Raw genomic sequence first — 13,987 nt, 5'->3', positions numbered from 1 at the left:
CTTGTACCCTCTAAGAAAAGGTGAAGCAGAAGCAGCCTAGCACCCAGTCTAGCAGGGGCTGGACCTTGGTGGCATATCTTAGCACCATGCCATCAATGTCTTAAGTGAGAAAACCCAATTTAATCGCATTCCAGTACACAATAGTCCAGCAGTTGAGAACTACTCTCAGACATGTTTTTCCCTAAAAGGCTGTTCTTGCTAATCCTATGGGGAGCATTTTTTTCTTTTCTACAATGGATTGAAGCGGATTGATTTCCAAAGCTACTTTTTCATCTAATGCTAAATAAATATCGTACACCAGGGCTGTGGCGTCAGTAAGGGCTCTTTCACACATGCGTTATTGTCTTCCGGCATAGAGTTCCGTCGTCGGGGCTCTATGCCGGAAGAATCCTGATCAGGATTATCCTAATGCATTCTGAATGGAGAGAAATCCTTTCAGGATGCATCAGGATGTCTTCAGTTCCGGAACGGAACGTTTTTTGGCCGGAGAAAATACCGCAGCATGCTGCGCTTTTTGCTCCGGCCAAAAATCCGGAACACTTGCCGCAAGACCGGATCCGGAATTAATGCCCATTGGAAGGCATTGATCCGGATCCGGCCTTAAGCTAAACGTCGTTTCGGCGCATTGCCGGAGCCGACATTTAGCTTTTTCAGAGTGGTTACCATGGCTGCCGGGACGCTAAAGTCCTGACAGCCATGGTAAGTGTAGCGGGGAGCGGGGGAGCAGTGTACTTACCGTCCGTGCGGCTCCCCGGGCGCTCCAGAGTGACGTCAGGGCGCCCCAAGTGCATGGATCATGTGATCGCATTGGACACGTCATCCATGCGCATGGGGCGCTCTGACGTCATTCTGGAGCGCCCCGGGAGCCGCACGGACTGTAAGTATACCGCTCCCCCGATCCCCACTACTACTATGGCAACCAGGACTTTAATAGCGTCCTGGGTGCCATAGTAACACTGAACGCATTTGGAAGACTGTTCCGTCTTCAAATGCTTTCAGTACACTTGCGTTTTTCCGGATCCGGCGGGCACCTCCGGCAACGGAAGTGCATGCCGGATCCCAACAACGCAAGTGTGAAAGAGGCCTTAGCCAAATTCCAATGCTGACCTCTATTTTTCACCGTTCTAGGTCATTCATAAGCAGCTTATATACTGTATAACGATTGGTAATAACCTATTTATGAACCAGCCACACGGGGTTAATTGCCAAAATGGATGTATTGCGTGCTGATTTAATGCAGATTTTGCCCCTATGCATTGCAAAGGGTGAAATCCAGGGGTATGAATCCGCAGCATAAACTGACATGCTGCACATTTAAAATCCACACAAGTCAATGTCCACTGGTTATTTTTTTTCCCAGTGTATAGATGTACATTGCTGCTACTATAAGGATACGGCTACACGACAATAGAGAACAATTACACATTTTTTGTAATGCTAGTTTATGGTGTTGCACTGCGACAACCTGGATGGATTTTTGTGCGATTGTCATGTTGCAGTACACCACCATAGACTATCATTACAGAAAATGTCATCGTGTAGCCCTGGCCTAATACTCTGCAGTGTATCTGCCACGTGTGATTATGCCAATGTAAAGGTGGTGCCAATTTACGAGTAAAGTTAGATTTCCGGCAACAGATTGTGCCGTCTAAAGAGCACTCTACTGCCAGCAAACAAGGATTCTGTATGGGGACGAGCAATGGCATAAGCGATGACTCCTCCCCATACTGTGGAGGAGATCGCTGCATGTAAATGAGCGGTCTCCGTCACTGACGAGCAGGCGATTGCTGGGAAGGAACAATTCTTTCCAAACAATCGTCTGCTCAATTGAGCAGCGTAAAGGGGTCTTTAGATGGTCTCCAACTCCACAGCCCTGAAATACACTGCCGCGATTTGCCACATTCTAGAAAAAATATTCGGAAGTACCAAGAGAAAACAAAGACTCCAGCCATTTGCATGTCGATGTATCCTTCACGACTGCTTTATCAGATACAGTAAAAAGGTACCAAGTACACGTTCCAACAATACCAGATGCCCCTCTCCCATGTTCTCCAATTACTAGCATTACTTGGTAGTAATCATGAATTTGGGTCTCAGAATAAAGCATACTGTAGTATATTAGACTTTCAAATACTGCCATTCACGTGGTCACTGCACAACGTACTAAGGCAATAGTACAAGGAATCATTTCATGTACATAAATGGAATTTTGCAAAACCTTCCATTTTAAGAACATTCCAGGCAAAACTCAAACTGAATGCAGACAAAACTACTTCAGGTAACAGTGGATCGGCTTAAGGGGTCTCTTATAATTTAGGGAAGGGTGGTATGGGGACTATGGGAATAATTAAATTTTTATTTTTTTTCCTGGAATATTTCTTTACATTTCAAGGGAACATCATGAAGATTATTCTTCAATTCCTAGTAACCTTTTGGACAGACGATACAAAAAAAAAAAATAGCAGCATAAATGAAACATACCAGCAAATAAAGTCACCTATGTGATAAATTATCTCATTCTCTATTTACACCTACAAACATGCCATCTGTGCATAGTTCCAACTGAGTATATTCTAGTCTTCAGCAGGCCAGGAACCAGTTCTATAAGGGTACTTTCACACTTGCGGTTTTTCTTTTCCGGCATAGAGTTCCGCCCTAGGGGCTCTATACCGGAAAAGAACTGATCAGTTTTATCCTAATGCGTTCTGAATAGAGAGCAATCCGGATGCATCAGATTGTCTTCAGTTCAGTCTTTTTGACTAATCAGGCAAAAAATAAAACCGCAGCATACTACGTGTTTATCTCCGGCCCAAAAAACTGAAGACTTGCCTGAATGCCGACACCGGCATTCTTTTTCCATAGGAGTGTATTAGTGCCAGATCCGGCATTCAAAATACCGGAATGCCAGATCTGTCCTTCCAGTCTGCGCATGCGCAGACCGGTAAAAATGTTTTTTGTTTTTTTTTAAAAAAACTGATCCGTTTGTCCGTATGACAGATACGTTCCTGCAATGCATTTTTTAAGACTGATCAGTATCCTGATCAGTCTTAAAATGCAATCAGTTTGCATGCGTTTTGCCGGATCTGGCAGGCAGTTCTGGTGACGGAACTGCCTGCCGGATTCCTCTGCCGCAAGTGTGAAAGTACCCTAAGTCGGTGATGCTGTTTTCTGAGCCAAAACCAAAAGTGGATTCAAAAGGAAGGAGTCATTTAAAGAAAGGGTTTCCACTTCTCTGTGCTGCTGGATCGACTTCTGGCTTTGGATCAAAAGGCTTGTGTAATCACAGGCCAATATTTTTTCAAGAAAGCGGCTCACTGTTTCACATGAGGTGTGAAGTGAACAGGCCTGAGCTGCAATACCTGACACAGCCACTAGGAAAAATCATGGTGGGGTTTGTCAAAGAAAAAAAAAAAAAAAGGTAAAATCTTTAGCCTGTCTTATGTGTAGTTGGATACAAGCTATTTATCCATGATTACCTAGTATTATTCAATGGGATTATTGAAAGGAGTTCCAGAAAGAAAGATCAATACTTAGATCTCCAATTCTAAGATACACAATAAACATTTATATCTGATATTAAAGTAAATAACAAAATAGTATGTTGTAGGCTCCCCCTAGTGGTGACTACAGGCAGCCAAAATTTTATGTCAAAACAGCTCTGAAGCTATACAAAGACGTTTATCAGCAGACCCCTTTAAATCAGGGCTGTGGAATATTAACTGCAAGGGGTAAGAGATTCATCTGCATAAATATACCTCTGTCTACATAAAAAATAAGCGCAGTTTAGTCTAATATCGATCTTCCTATAGAAAAGCAAAAATATCTATAGCACAGTACGGGATAGCATTTTCAGTATCTACTGTGAATTGTCCTTTTTGGAGAGAAAAATAGGGGTGTTTGTTCATATGATCACATTGTTGATATGTTCACGGTACTAAAAACTGTACAAATCCTTGTGAGCCGTTAGTGAATATATGAGAAGCAATGAGCAGGGTGCGAATTCCACGTTTCTGTGAACGGTAGAAGATTTAGTAGACCTATTAATGCTTCAGATCTGGAATCACTAAAGGAAAAGGCGCATCATTATAAGTAACATTTCTCAGCAGTTTTTAACATGTTAGAAACAGGCAGTGACCAGATATTTAGTGAGAAAAAGGTAACATATTCCTGGTCAGACACTACATCTGACCAGATCTACTCCTTGCATGGGTGTTCTCCCCCACTGACTTCATTGAGAGAAGAGAGTATAACCCAAATCATGTTCACACACACTTTTTAAATAGGATTTGTCATCTTTCCTGACGTGTCTGTTCTAATAAATAAAGCTATTCCCCATGCAATAACTAACTTTTCATATAACTGTGTTGTTCTGTTTCCCAGTTATTCCTACTAGAAGTTTATTAATGAATCTGAAACTGGGTGTTACCAGTGGGGGTGTTCCTGCACAATCTGGCACTGGCAACATTGACCGGAATAGGTCAGAGCAGGGACACACCCCAACTAGTAACACCCAGTTGCGTTCATTAACCCCTTTCCACTTCTTCATCCCGCCTTATAAAAGTGACAACTTTATTTATTTTTATTTTTCCATCGACATAACTGAATGAGGGTATGTGCTCGTACTTGTATTTTTCAGAGGCACCATTCTGGGGTACATATAACCTTGATTAAAAGGAGTTTTCTGGAAGTAAAATACTGATGGCCTATTCTTAGGATCGGTCGTCAATATCCGACCTGTGGGGGTCTGACTCACAGCACCCCCGCCAATCAGCTGTTTGAAGAAGCTGTGCTGCGGTCTCTTTCGTTCTCATCGGTCACATGGCCTAGGCGCATCTCATTCCTATTCACGTGGTTGGGCCTGGGTTGCAATACCAAGCACAGGAGGTCTCTTCCAACAGCTGATTGGTGGAGTTGCCGGGTGTTGGAACCCTACCGATCAGGTATTGTTGACTTATCCTGACGATAGGTCAATGTTCGACAACTGGAAAACCCCTTTAACTTTTATTAACCATTTTCTGGTGGAAGGAGGGAAAAAAATATATATATCACCATCGGTTTTTTTTTGTGTTAAAAATTTGGTGCCAGTCACCATACAGCATGATGCCTTTATTCTATGGATTGATATGAACATGGCACTATAAAGGTTTGACTACTTTTGCACAATGAAACCACAATGCATGGAAAAATCCGACCAAGGACAACATCTGCATGGAGTTTGCATGGGTTTCCAGACATACTAATAGGGAACTTAGTTGGCGAGCTCCATTGGAGACAGCGAGTGATGATAATCTCTGTAAAGCGCTGCGGTATATAGTAGCGCTATATAAGAGAGTAAAATAAATGAATATACTGTAGTTGTATATGGACTTGTTTGTTGTGAAATAAGTCTTAATCGAACTATTTTGGGGTACATATAAATTACTGATTAGCGTTTATCATTGTTTGGGGAAAGGGGGTAGAACAGAAATAGCCATTTCAACATTTATTTTAAAAATGCAAATATTTTTTCCTATTTTGAAGTCTTGTTAAAATTTAAACAATTATATTTAAACTTTTACAAAATCTTTCTAAACTTTAACTTATTTCTAGTCCCACTAGGGGTGTTCACAATCCAATCATTTGATTGCTTCTATAATGCTTTGGTATACTCTGTACACTAAATCGTGACCTGTTATTCAAACCAACAATCTGTCAGGCCAAGCCTCTGGCACGGCTTAACAAGTGTGCTTCTATGGCAAGCAAGTGAGCCTGCCATAGCAACCATCGTCACCCCAATTGACCCCCTTTATCTGTCAAACTACTTAGATACCAGAGTCATGACATTTAGGGGTTAAACGGCCAGGATCGGAGGTAAGTGGTTCCAGCCATTGCAGCTCGCTGAATTGACACCCACTGTGGATGGTGAGGGCTCTTGAGTCATGCACATGAATAAATCAAATTGCAATACTTACGTACTGTTACATCATTTTTCGGGAAGGGGTTTATAAAATTCTAGCAGTAATAATTTAGGAACGGAACAACAGATGCTCCAGAATTGCAACTGCTTGGGGAATAAAGTTATTTTGTGAAACAGACACGTCAGGAAATGCGTATACATTCAAAAATGAACACATACATCACTGGTGAAATATTTAGTCTTTTACCATTAAAACCAGTCAAAAAATATACATATGGAGTGACATTACTGTATACCACTGTCATAAGGATCAACATGTCCATACAGTCTGTACATCGGCCACGATATGTAGAATTCCCTAATTTTGTGCTACTGAAATAAAAAAAAATCTGTTAGAGATTACTTACAGAAAACGTACACCAGAAAGAGAACTGAAATCTATCTTAAAGATGTTTCTGAACCTCACAGATGCATGTGTCTATATTACAGGTGACTGACCTAATAAATTAGCGCACAGCAGATATTTTTGGAGCTGCACTACTATAAAGTGACGCTATGACAAAGCATCCAGTAATATATTTATGTGCCTTTAAATGGTTCTATCCCCCCTCCCCAAGACTAACACAGAGTAACACAATCTAAATTGCACAAACAGAAACAAAATGGGAAAAACAAACAAAAACAAAATAAAACACAACAACCGTATTTTCTTTGGCTCCACATCCATATCCAGTGCTGTCTCGTCAGTGTGAAAGGGGCTTTGTCCAGGACGTGGGCACAGTATCCAGTCTCTGAACAAGCAGAATTTGGCGATTTACGAGAGTTTCCTTAAGATCCTATAGAAGATTACTTGCATGCAACTGCTGAGGACTGCTCGACTTCAGAAAGGGAAAAACTTTGTCAGCAGATCTCCAAGATCCAGAAACACATGGCAAGGACTGCCGACAGTCATACAATGTAGGCAACATACATTCATTTCTTGCGTTTAAGATCGTCACGTGCCCATTTCATCACGTTAACCCGCCAAAGGCTGAACGGCCCAAAGAAGTGTACGATTCTTCAGCCCAGCATCTAGATTCACATTTTCAGTTACACTAGGATAGAGCACGACTGGGAGATCACATTACAGGAATTCAATGCCACAGTATTGTAGATGAAGCCAGGCCACATTAGGGAATCATGACGGTGTACTAGAAAGTCTCACTCCACTGGGTGTATTTAGAAAGAAAGGGGCAAGGACTAGATTCTGCTCAAGCAGACCAAGACTGAAGCTAGTCGAGAGAGCAATGCCATGCTTACTTGTGAATGGTGCAAAATAAATTATCATGTAAAAAAATACACAAAACAAAAACACAGATTGCAGATTCACGGCTGTTCAAAAGATTTCCAAACGCAAGGATCAATTAAAATCCTCCCCCCAGATCTTCTTTCTCTATATCAGTGCGGGCAGAAGGTCCTGTCCATGGTCACTGTGGTTGATAAAATGCTGACAGAGAAGGTACTGTAAGATTTATCAATAGCCCTACAAACAGCATGCTATAGTTCAAGGGGCAAGTTTTCGCGAGAGACATACAGACATCTTCAGGTACCACCCATATTGGATCATGTCAGAGTGGCGCTTGTGCGGAGACTACACCAGCTGATAACCTGAGCCTGACGTCTGTTCATACTCTATTGTGTATTGCCTTGTCCAGTCCACTGTTACAGGGCGGAAGAGGCCGCAGCATCGGAATTCAAAGAAGTCTATGATATTTCTGATACATCCATGGCTGGAATGGAATGGGGGGAAAAAAAAAGACCTTTAATTACAAGCAGAATGGTGTGTGCTGTTCTAAATCCTACAGTGATCCAGGTTGTCCTAACTACAAAATCCAAGCTGTTCCTCTATATGCTCCTCCCGGTGGTAGGCAATACACGAGATATCTGTCGGAGAAATACTCATGCAGATTTTCCACCTCTCTTGGTTATACCTATGATCTTACACAATTTGTTAGGATTTCCAATACCAGTGATATGTTGAGGACACTCCAGTCCATAGTTTACTTCTTTATTTCACGACTCTTTAGGCTATATACACCTTTGCAATCTTTTTTTTTTTTTTATTGTTGCAAGAAATCTAAACTGAAGTAACTCCACGTAAGTCTTATAGGGGTCGGCCCATCTGACACATGGATGGCATATCACTAGGATGTGCCACCAATGTCACTTAGCTGCGGGTCATTCACTACTATGGGAGTGCCGAAAATAGCCGAGTGCTGGGTCGGCTATACCCAAAACTCCTATAGAGGCGAATGGAGAGGTGGCCACTCTTGCGTGGTGCGCTCTCCATTCAATTCTACAGGGTTTCTGGAAATAGTCGAGCAAGCTATCTTTGCTCTTTTCTGGACTCCTATAGAAATAAATGTAGAGCATGTGGTGCATGCACAGTGCATTCTCCTTCGTTTTGGGGGCCCGTTCTAGAGATGTGGGACCTGCTCCTGTGTGACATTAGTGGCATATCCTAGAAATATGCCACCAATGAGTGAGATGGGTCAACCCCTTTAATTAAAACATTCCTATTGTTTTATTTCTACAGCTTCTCTGCACATTAAACCTCCCGGTAACAAGTAGCGCACACATTATATGCAGTGTCATCCTGCAGTCTCGTACTTTCTTCTATTTGTTCTCTTCTTTGTACTATTGTGCATCTGTAAGGTTAGCCAGAAGTAGACAGACTAAAGAGAATATGACTGCTGGATCAGACATCACAGACTTTGATTGCTGTCTGCTACCCTGAAGACACGTTAAAGGGAACCTGTCACCAGGATTTTGGGTATAGAGCTGAGGACATGGGCTGCTAGATGGCCGCTAGCACATCCGCAATACCCAGTCCCCATAGCTCTGTGTGCTTTTATTGTGTATAAAAAAACAATTTGATAGATATGCAAATTAACCTGAGATGAGTCCTGTCCCTGAGATAAGTCCAGCTTGAAGGAGCCCAGCACCCTCCAGCATCCTCCGAATCTCTTCCTTGCTGCCGACGTCAGAAAGCCAGAGTGCCGTAATCTCGCGATGCGCAAGCTAGCGCATGCGCAGCGTCGTCATAGTGTTCCTTCCCTGTGCTGGCATCAGCCTCAGGGAACGAACTGCGCATGCGCTAGCTCGTGCATCGCGAGATTACGGTGCTCTAGCTTTCTGACGTCGGGGAGCAAGGAGGAGATTCGGAGGATGCGGGGCGGTGCTGGGCTCCTTCACGCTGGACTTATCTCAGGGACAGGACTCATCTAAGGTTCATTTGCATATGTATCAAATCGTTTTTTTTACACAATAAAAGCACACAGAGCTATGGGGACTGGATATTGCGGATGTGCTAGCGGCCATCTAGCAACCCATGTTCTCAGCTCTATACCTAAAATCCAGGTGACAGGTTCCCTTTAAGAAGCAATGGAAGTTGCTTCATTTTTTTTTTCTTTTAGATGCATTAAGAAAACAAGATATATAACCTTTAATCACCCTATTCTTTCATAAACTAAACATCATCTGCAGAGGAGTGTAAAGGTTGTATTAGACAGACAGATTATGCAGGCGATTGTCAAGAGGGAAACGTTTCTTCCCAAGAAGACCGCTGCTATTGCATGCAGTGATCTCCTCCACAGTATGGGAAGGAGCGATCGGTAATGCCATCGCTCGTCTCCACACTGAATCATTGTCTGCTGGCAGCAGTGAGTAATTAGAGAGCACGATCTGCCGATGGCAAACTGTGATTTTTAAACCTGTTGAAAGATTGGGATTGCCAATGCTCGTTTATCACTGGCAGTATAACACTGCCAGATCATCACTAGGGATGAGCGAATCGACTTTGGATGAAACGTCCGAAGTCGATCCGCATAAAACTTTGTTCTAATACTGTACGGAGCTGGAGCTCCGCATTTCCAGAATGGTTTTTTACAGTACAAATTAATGTGAAGTTATTACGCGAAGTCTCGCGAGACTTCGCAAAGCAATAACTTTGGCTCATCGGAGCCAATACATTCTAGTACTGTACAGAGCTCCTGCTCCGTACAGTATTAGAACAAAGTTTTATGCGAATTGACTTTGGATGTTTCATCCGAAGTCGATTTGCTCATCCCTGATCATCACTAACGAGTGTTACTAGGAATGCTACTAACAATGATCTGGCAGACAATCTCCCCGTCTAATACACCCTTAAGGTTGCTTTTACACAGTCAGTATTTAAATCGGTGAATTCCATCAGTTAGGCCTTATTCACATGTCAGTGATTTCCTTCAGTGATTCTGAGCCAAAACCAGGTGCGGCTCTAAACACAGAACAGGTGCAGATCTTCACGATACCTTTTGTTTGTGGAGGCTCCAATCTTGGTTTTGGCTCACAGTCACTGATGTGTGAATGAGGCTTTATTCTGAGCCACAACCAGGAGTGAAGCCTACACAGAGATAAGGTACAATGGAAAGACTTGCACCTGTTCTGTGTTTTTGACCCAAACCATGTTTTGGCTCACAAAAACTAATGGAAATAACTGATCAAACACCAAACTCTTGACATGTGAATGAGGCCTAAATCTCCTGTCTGTAATTTGAGTTCTTTGGACACTTCAAGTGCCCTGCCTGTCTCTGTTCTCCTGGCTTCATTGATGACGAGTCGTCACAACATGTGACCGCTGTGGTCAATGAACGGCTGCAGCGGACACGTGACATGTGGACACTTGTGAGGAGAGATCAGCAGGGGACTCTGGAAGTGTTGGGACGAGAATTACTAATTTATTGCTGCTTTATTTCACAGCCTAGTAAAGTGTTTAAAAAATTATTTTGGCTGGACAACCCCTTTAACCTAAGAGAAATAAGGATAGATCTGCTTACTTGAAAGGGCTTTCAATAGACGTGGTTGTGACTTTGAAGTGTTTGTACCTCCTTGCATTCATCCGCTCATTTGTAGTAATTCCCAGACATGATATCTGTAAACATAAAGTTCCACATTAATGTCTTCTGATTAGATATTAATGATATGGGTGCATACAATTATTAATTGGGCTTTCTGGGTCATAGATATTCATGACCAATTTTTAGGATAAGTCATAACATGAATGGGGGTCGGACACCTCCACCAATCACTTGGTAGCCGCTGGCAGCAGACGCAACCCAAATATAGAACAATATTTGTAACCCAGAAAGGCCCTTTTATATATTGAATGTACTTGGAATATAATTGAATCAGTGAGTAGTAGATATGTCACAAAACAGAAGAACTGGGTAGGTTTAGATAGCTAAATGGAGAAGTAAATGGTTTGATCAACGTTTACAGAGAAACCAGTCCGGAAAAGAGAGGAAGCAGATATGATGAAGTTAGGAAGTAAAGCTGAAACTTCTATTTTTTAGGTCAGAATAAAGAATGACAAACACAACCGCCAAATCGGCAAAATAGCACTGTGAGGAAGTATAAAGACTAAATCCACATTTTGACACCTTCCTGCATATAAAATTTAACTTAAAAAAAAATACCTCTAAAAGCTGAGAATACATCAAAAAACAGGCCCTACAATCTCTCAGGCACAGGTCAGAAAAAAAAAAAAAAATATATATATATATATATATATATATATATATATATATATATATACACACACACACACATATACACACAGTTGATAAATCTGATGCAAACGATAACGTTTATCAACTGTATATATATATTTTTTTTTTTTTACCTGTGTCAGAGATTGTAGGGCCTGTTTTTTTTTATGTATTCTCAGCTTTTAGAGGTATTCATAATAAAGAATGACAGTAAAATTTAGAATTCTTTTTGTGTAGATCAAAGTATACAAATTTGTTGTTTCAGAAATCCTGGATTTTCCAACAATCTAATGGGATGGCTGCTGGAACTACCCAACTGTCCATAAGGAACACTGCAGGAGAAATGTCACCATTTAAGATGATGAGCAATATATATCATTACTCATTATATGGTGGTAAGGAGTCCTGAGTGCTAGAGCCTAGCTTTTCCATAAAATACATGGTGCGGTACAGTCTGTTTCACGCATTTATTTATGCTGTAAACAAGAGCTCAGGAGGCACTAGCCATGCCTGAAACAGACTGTACCGCACCATGTATTTATTGTAGAAATAATAAAAGTATTGGTTTTTATCAAGAGCTGGAAAAGTATTCTCTAGTTTCGTCAATTGTTTCCATGTGCTGGGATACTTGGACTGTCACGAAAAGAACAGTGGAGCTAAGGGGGTGAACACCAGCTTATTTATTGAGCTATCTTGTTATAATCTCTATAACATCCATATGCCTAAATATGGCTAGAGGTTGTTCCAGGGTCATAACCCCTTTTTAACATAAATTTAAATATACTGTTTCCAAATACACTGGAGCAGATTTACTAATTTACTGGATATGACCTCTTCTGTATTCAATTTTGCATCTTTAGACTGTCTATTTATACCACTCATTGGTTGGCTTCTCTTTACGGCAAAATTGTGTGCCAGAAGTTTGGTGCACTGGTAGGGTACTGGCTACCCTAAAGACAAAGATGCATCGCCAAAGGAAAGAGAACCATCTCGATTGTGCCACCTTGTGGAAGTGGCTCCCCAGGAGTCATATCCCAAGGCTTGTTAAGTCAGATTTTGACTCCTAGGGAGCCACTTCCACAAGATGGTTGTCTTTCCTCGGGACATACCTCTTTGCAAAAAAAATTGGTGCTCAATGTTACATCTTACGTAACACCCCTTTCCAATGAAGCCATGCCTTGGCACACTAGGCAAAGTGGATTATTCTTTTTGACTTGCGGCATACGCATTTCTAAAATGAGATGCACCACAGTGCACCAAAATTGTACCACATTTGGCACAATTTACTCCAGAATTCAGGCAAAGCCACAATAGTAAATGTGGGCTAGTTATGTCCGTTTTAGGTTACGGTACATGTAGCGAATGTCAATTTACCAATTTAAAAAAAGAAACTGTCCCCAAGTAAACTGCTATGCAATGCAAAATTTAATGTTTACAGTGTGGATTTCATTCCTTTCCATACGAGAGGGATCTTGTGGCTGAATCCACAGCAGAAACATCTGCCCCTGTGCATGTACCCCAAGAGGCCTTCACATACTTCTATGCATTGAAATGTTTAAAGAAGTAGTAACATTTTATTTAAAGCCCTATATAATGTCAATGGGCCTGTAACCTGTGTAGGGCTGCCCTAGGAAACACAAAGATCAGGCAGTGACGGAGAGAGTTCTCTTGGAGATAAGTGGTGCCAAAAGGTATACAGTAGCAGCTTACACCCTCCTCGTCTATTGAATTATCATACATGTTTAGTTTTACTTCGGGGAATCAGACCCAAAAGCTATAAGACAAGAGTCATCTCTGGTCACCATGAAGCAGAGCTGAATGTCCTTACCTGGTACATCTGACACATCAATAACACAGCAACCCACATTAAGTGAAACACACTGTTGAGGAACATCCAGAACATCCAAGGTGAACAGGTAGCAATCTGGGTCACATATGTCCAGAATCCATCTTTACTGTATGTCGTGTCACAGTGTATTCCCCAATCTAGAAAAGCAAAAGTACTCTGCTGAAACAAATGGCTGTGCAGCGCAGCGTTATGTAACTTTGGGCACAACAAAGATGACAACAGAGGGCATAGATTGGATCCCAGTTAGCGATACAGAGTGGCGCTCAGCATATCAAGTGACTCTTCAGATTGAATTTGGAGGCTTTCCCATGTTCCTGGAGCTCCATCAGACAGAATAAGGGTTCATTCACACAGCCGCATTTTCGGTCCGCATCCGATACGCATTTTTTTGCACATTGCACGTGTACCCATTCATTTCTATGGGTCCGCAAAAAATTAACACGGATGTCATCTGTGCGGTCAAGCCATAAATTGAACATGTTCTATTCTTGTCCGTTTTGCATACAAGAATAGACATTTTTCGATGGGTGCGTGATGCACGTGGACCTGATCCATATTTTGCAGATCCTCGATTTGTGGACAGCAAAATGTATACGGTTGTAGGAATGCACCCTTATGCAGCCCCTTTATTATGGCATCAGAAGGGAACTCCAAAGTGTAAAAAAAATATTTTAA

The 13,987-nt window shown here is 41.7% G+C and overlaps 1 protein-coding gene across 1 annotated transcript in view; it reads right to left on the bottom strand.

The window, feature by feature from the left end:
• Positions 1-5,073: 5,073 nt before the first annotated feature.
• ZDHHC17 (zinc finger DHHC-type palmitoyltransferase 17) overlaps positions 5,074-13,987 on the bottom strand; it is a 48,442-nt gene continuing 39,528 nt past the window's right edge. Inside the window, exons 15-17 of the mRNA XM_040410244.1 lie at positions 13,292-13,449; positions 10,753-10,847; positions 5,074-7,665 (exon numbers count right to left, since the gene is read on the bottom strand). Of these exons, the coding sequence (XP_040266178.1) occupies positions 7,527-7,665; positions 10,753-10,847; positions 13,292-13,449 (392 nt within the window). The 3' untranslated portion in view covers positions 5,074-7,526. The remainder of the gene's footprint in view (positions 7,666-10,752; positions 10,848-13,291; positions 13,450-13,987) is intronic.

Source organism: Bufo bufo, chromosome 1, assembly GCF_905171765.1.
Source record: "Bufo bufo chromosome 1, aBufBuf1.1, whole genome shotgun sequence".
Taxonomy (NCBI): domain Eukaryota; kingdom Metazoa; phylum Chordata; class Amphibia; order Anura; family Bufonidae; genus Bufo; species Bufo bufo.
This window is presented reverse-complemented; position numbering and strand designations above follow the sequence as displayed.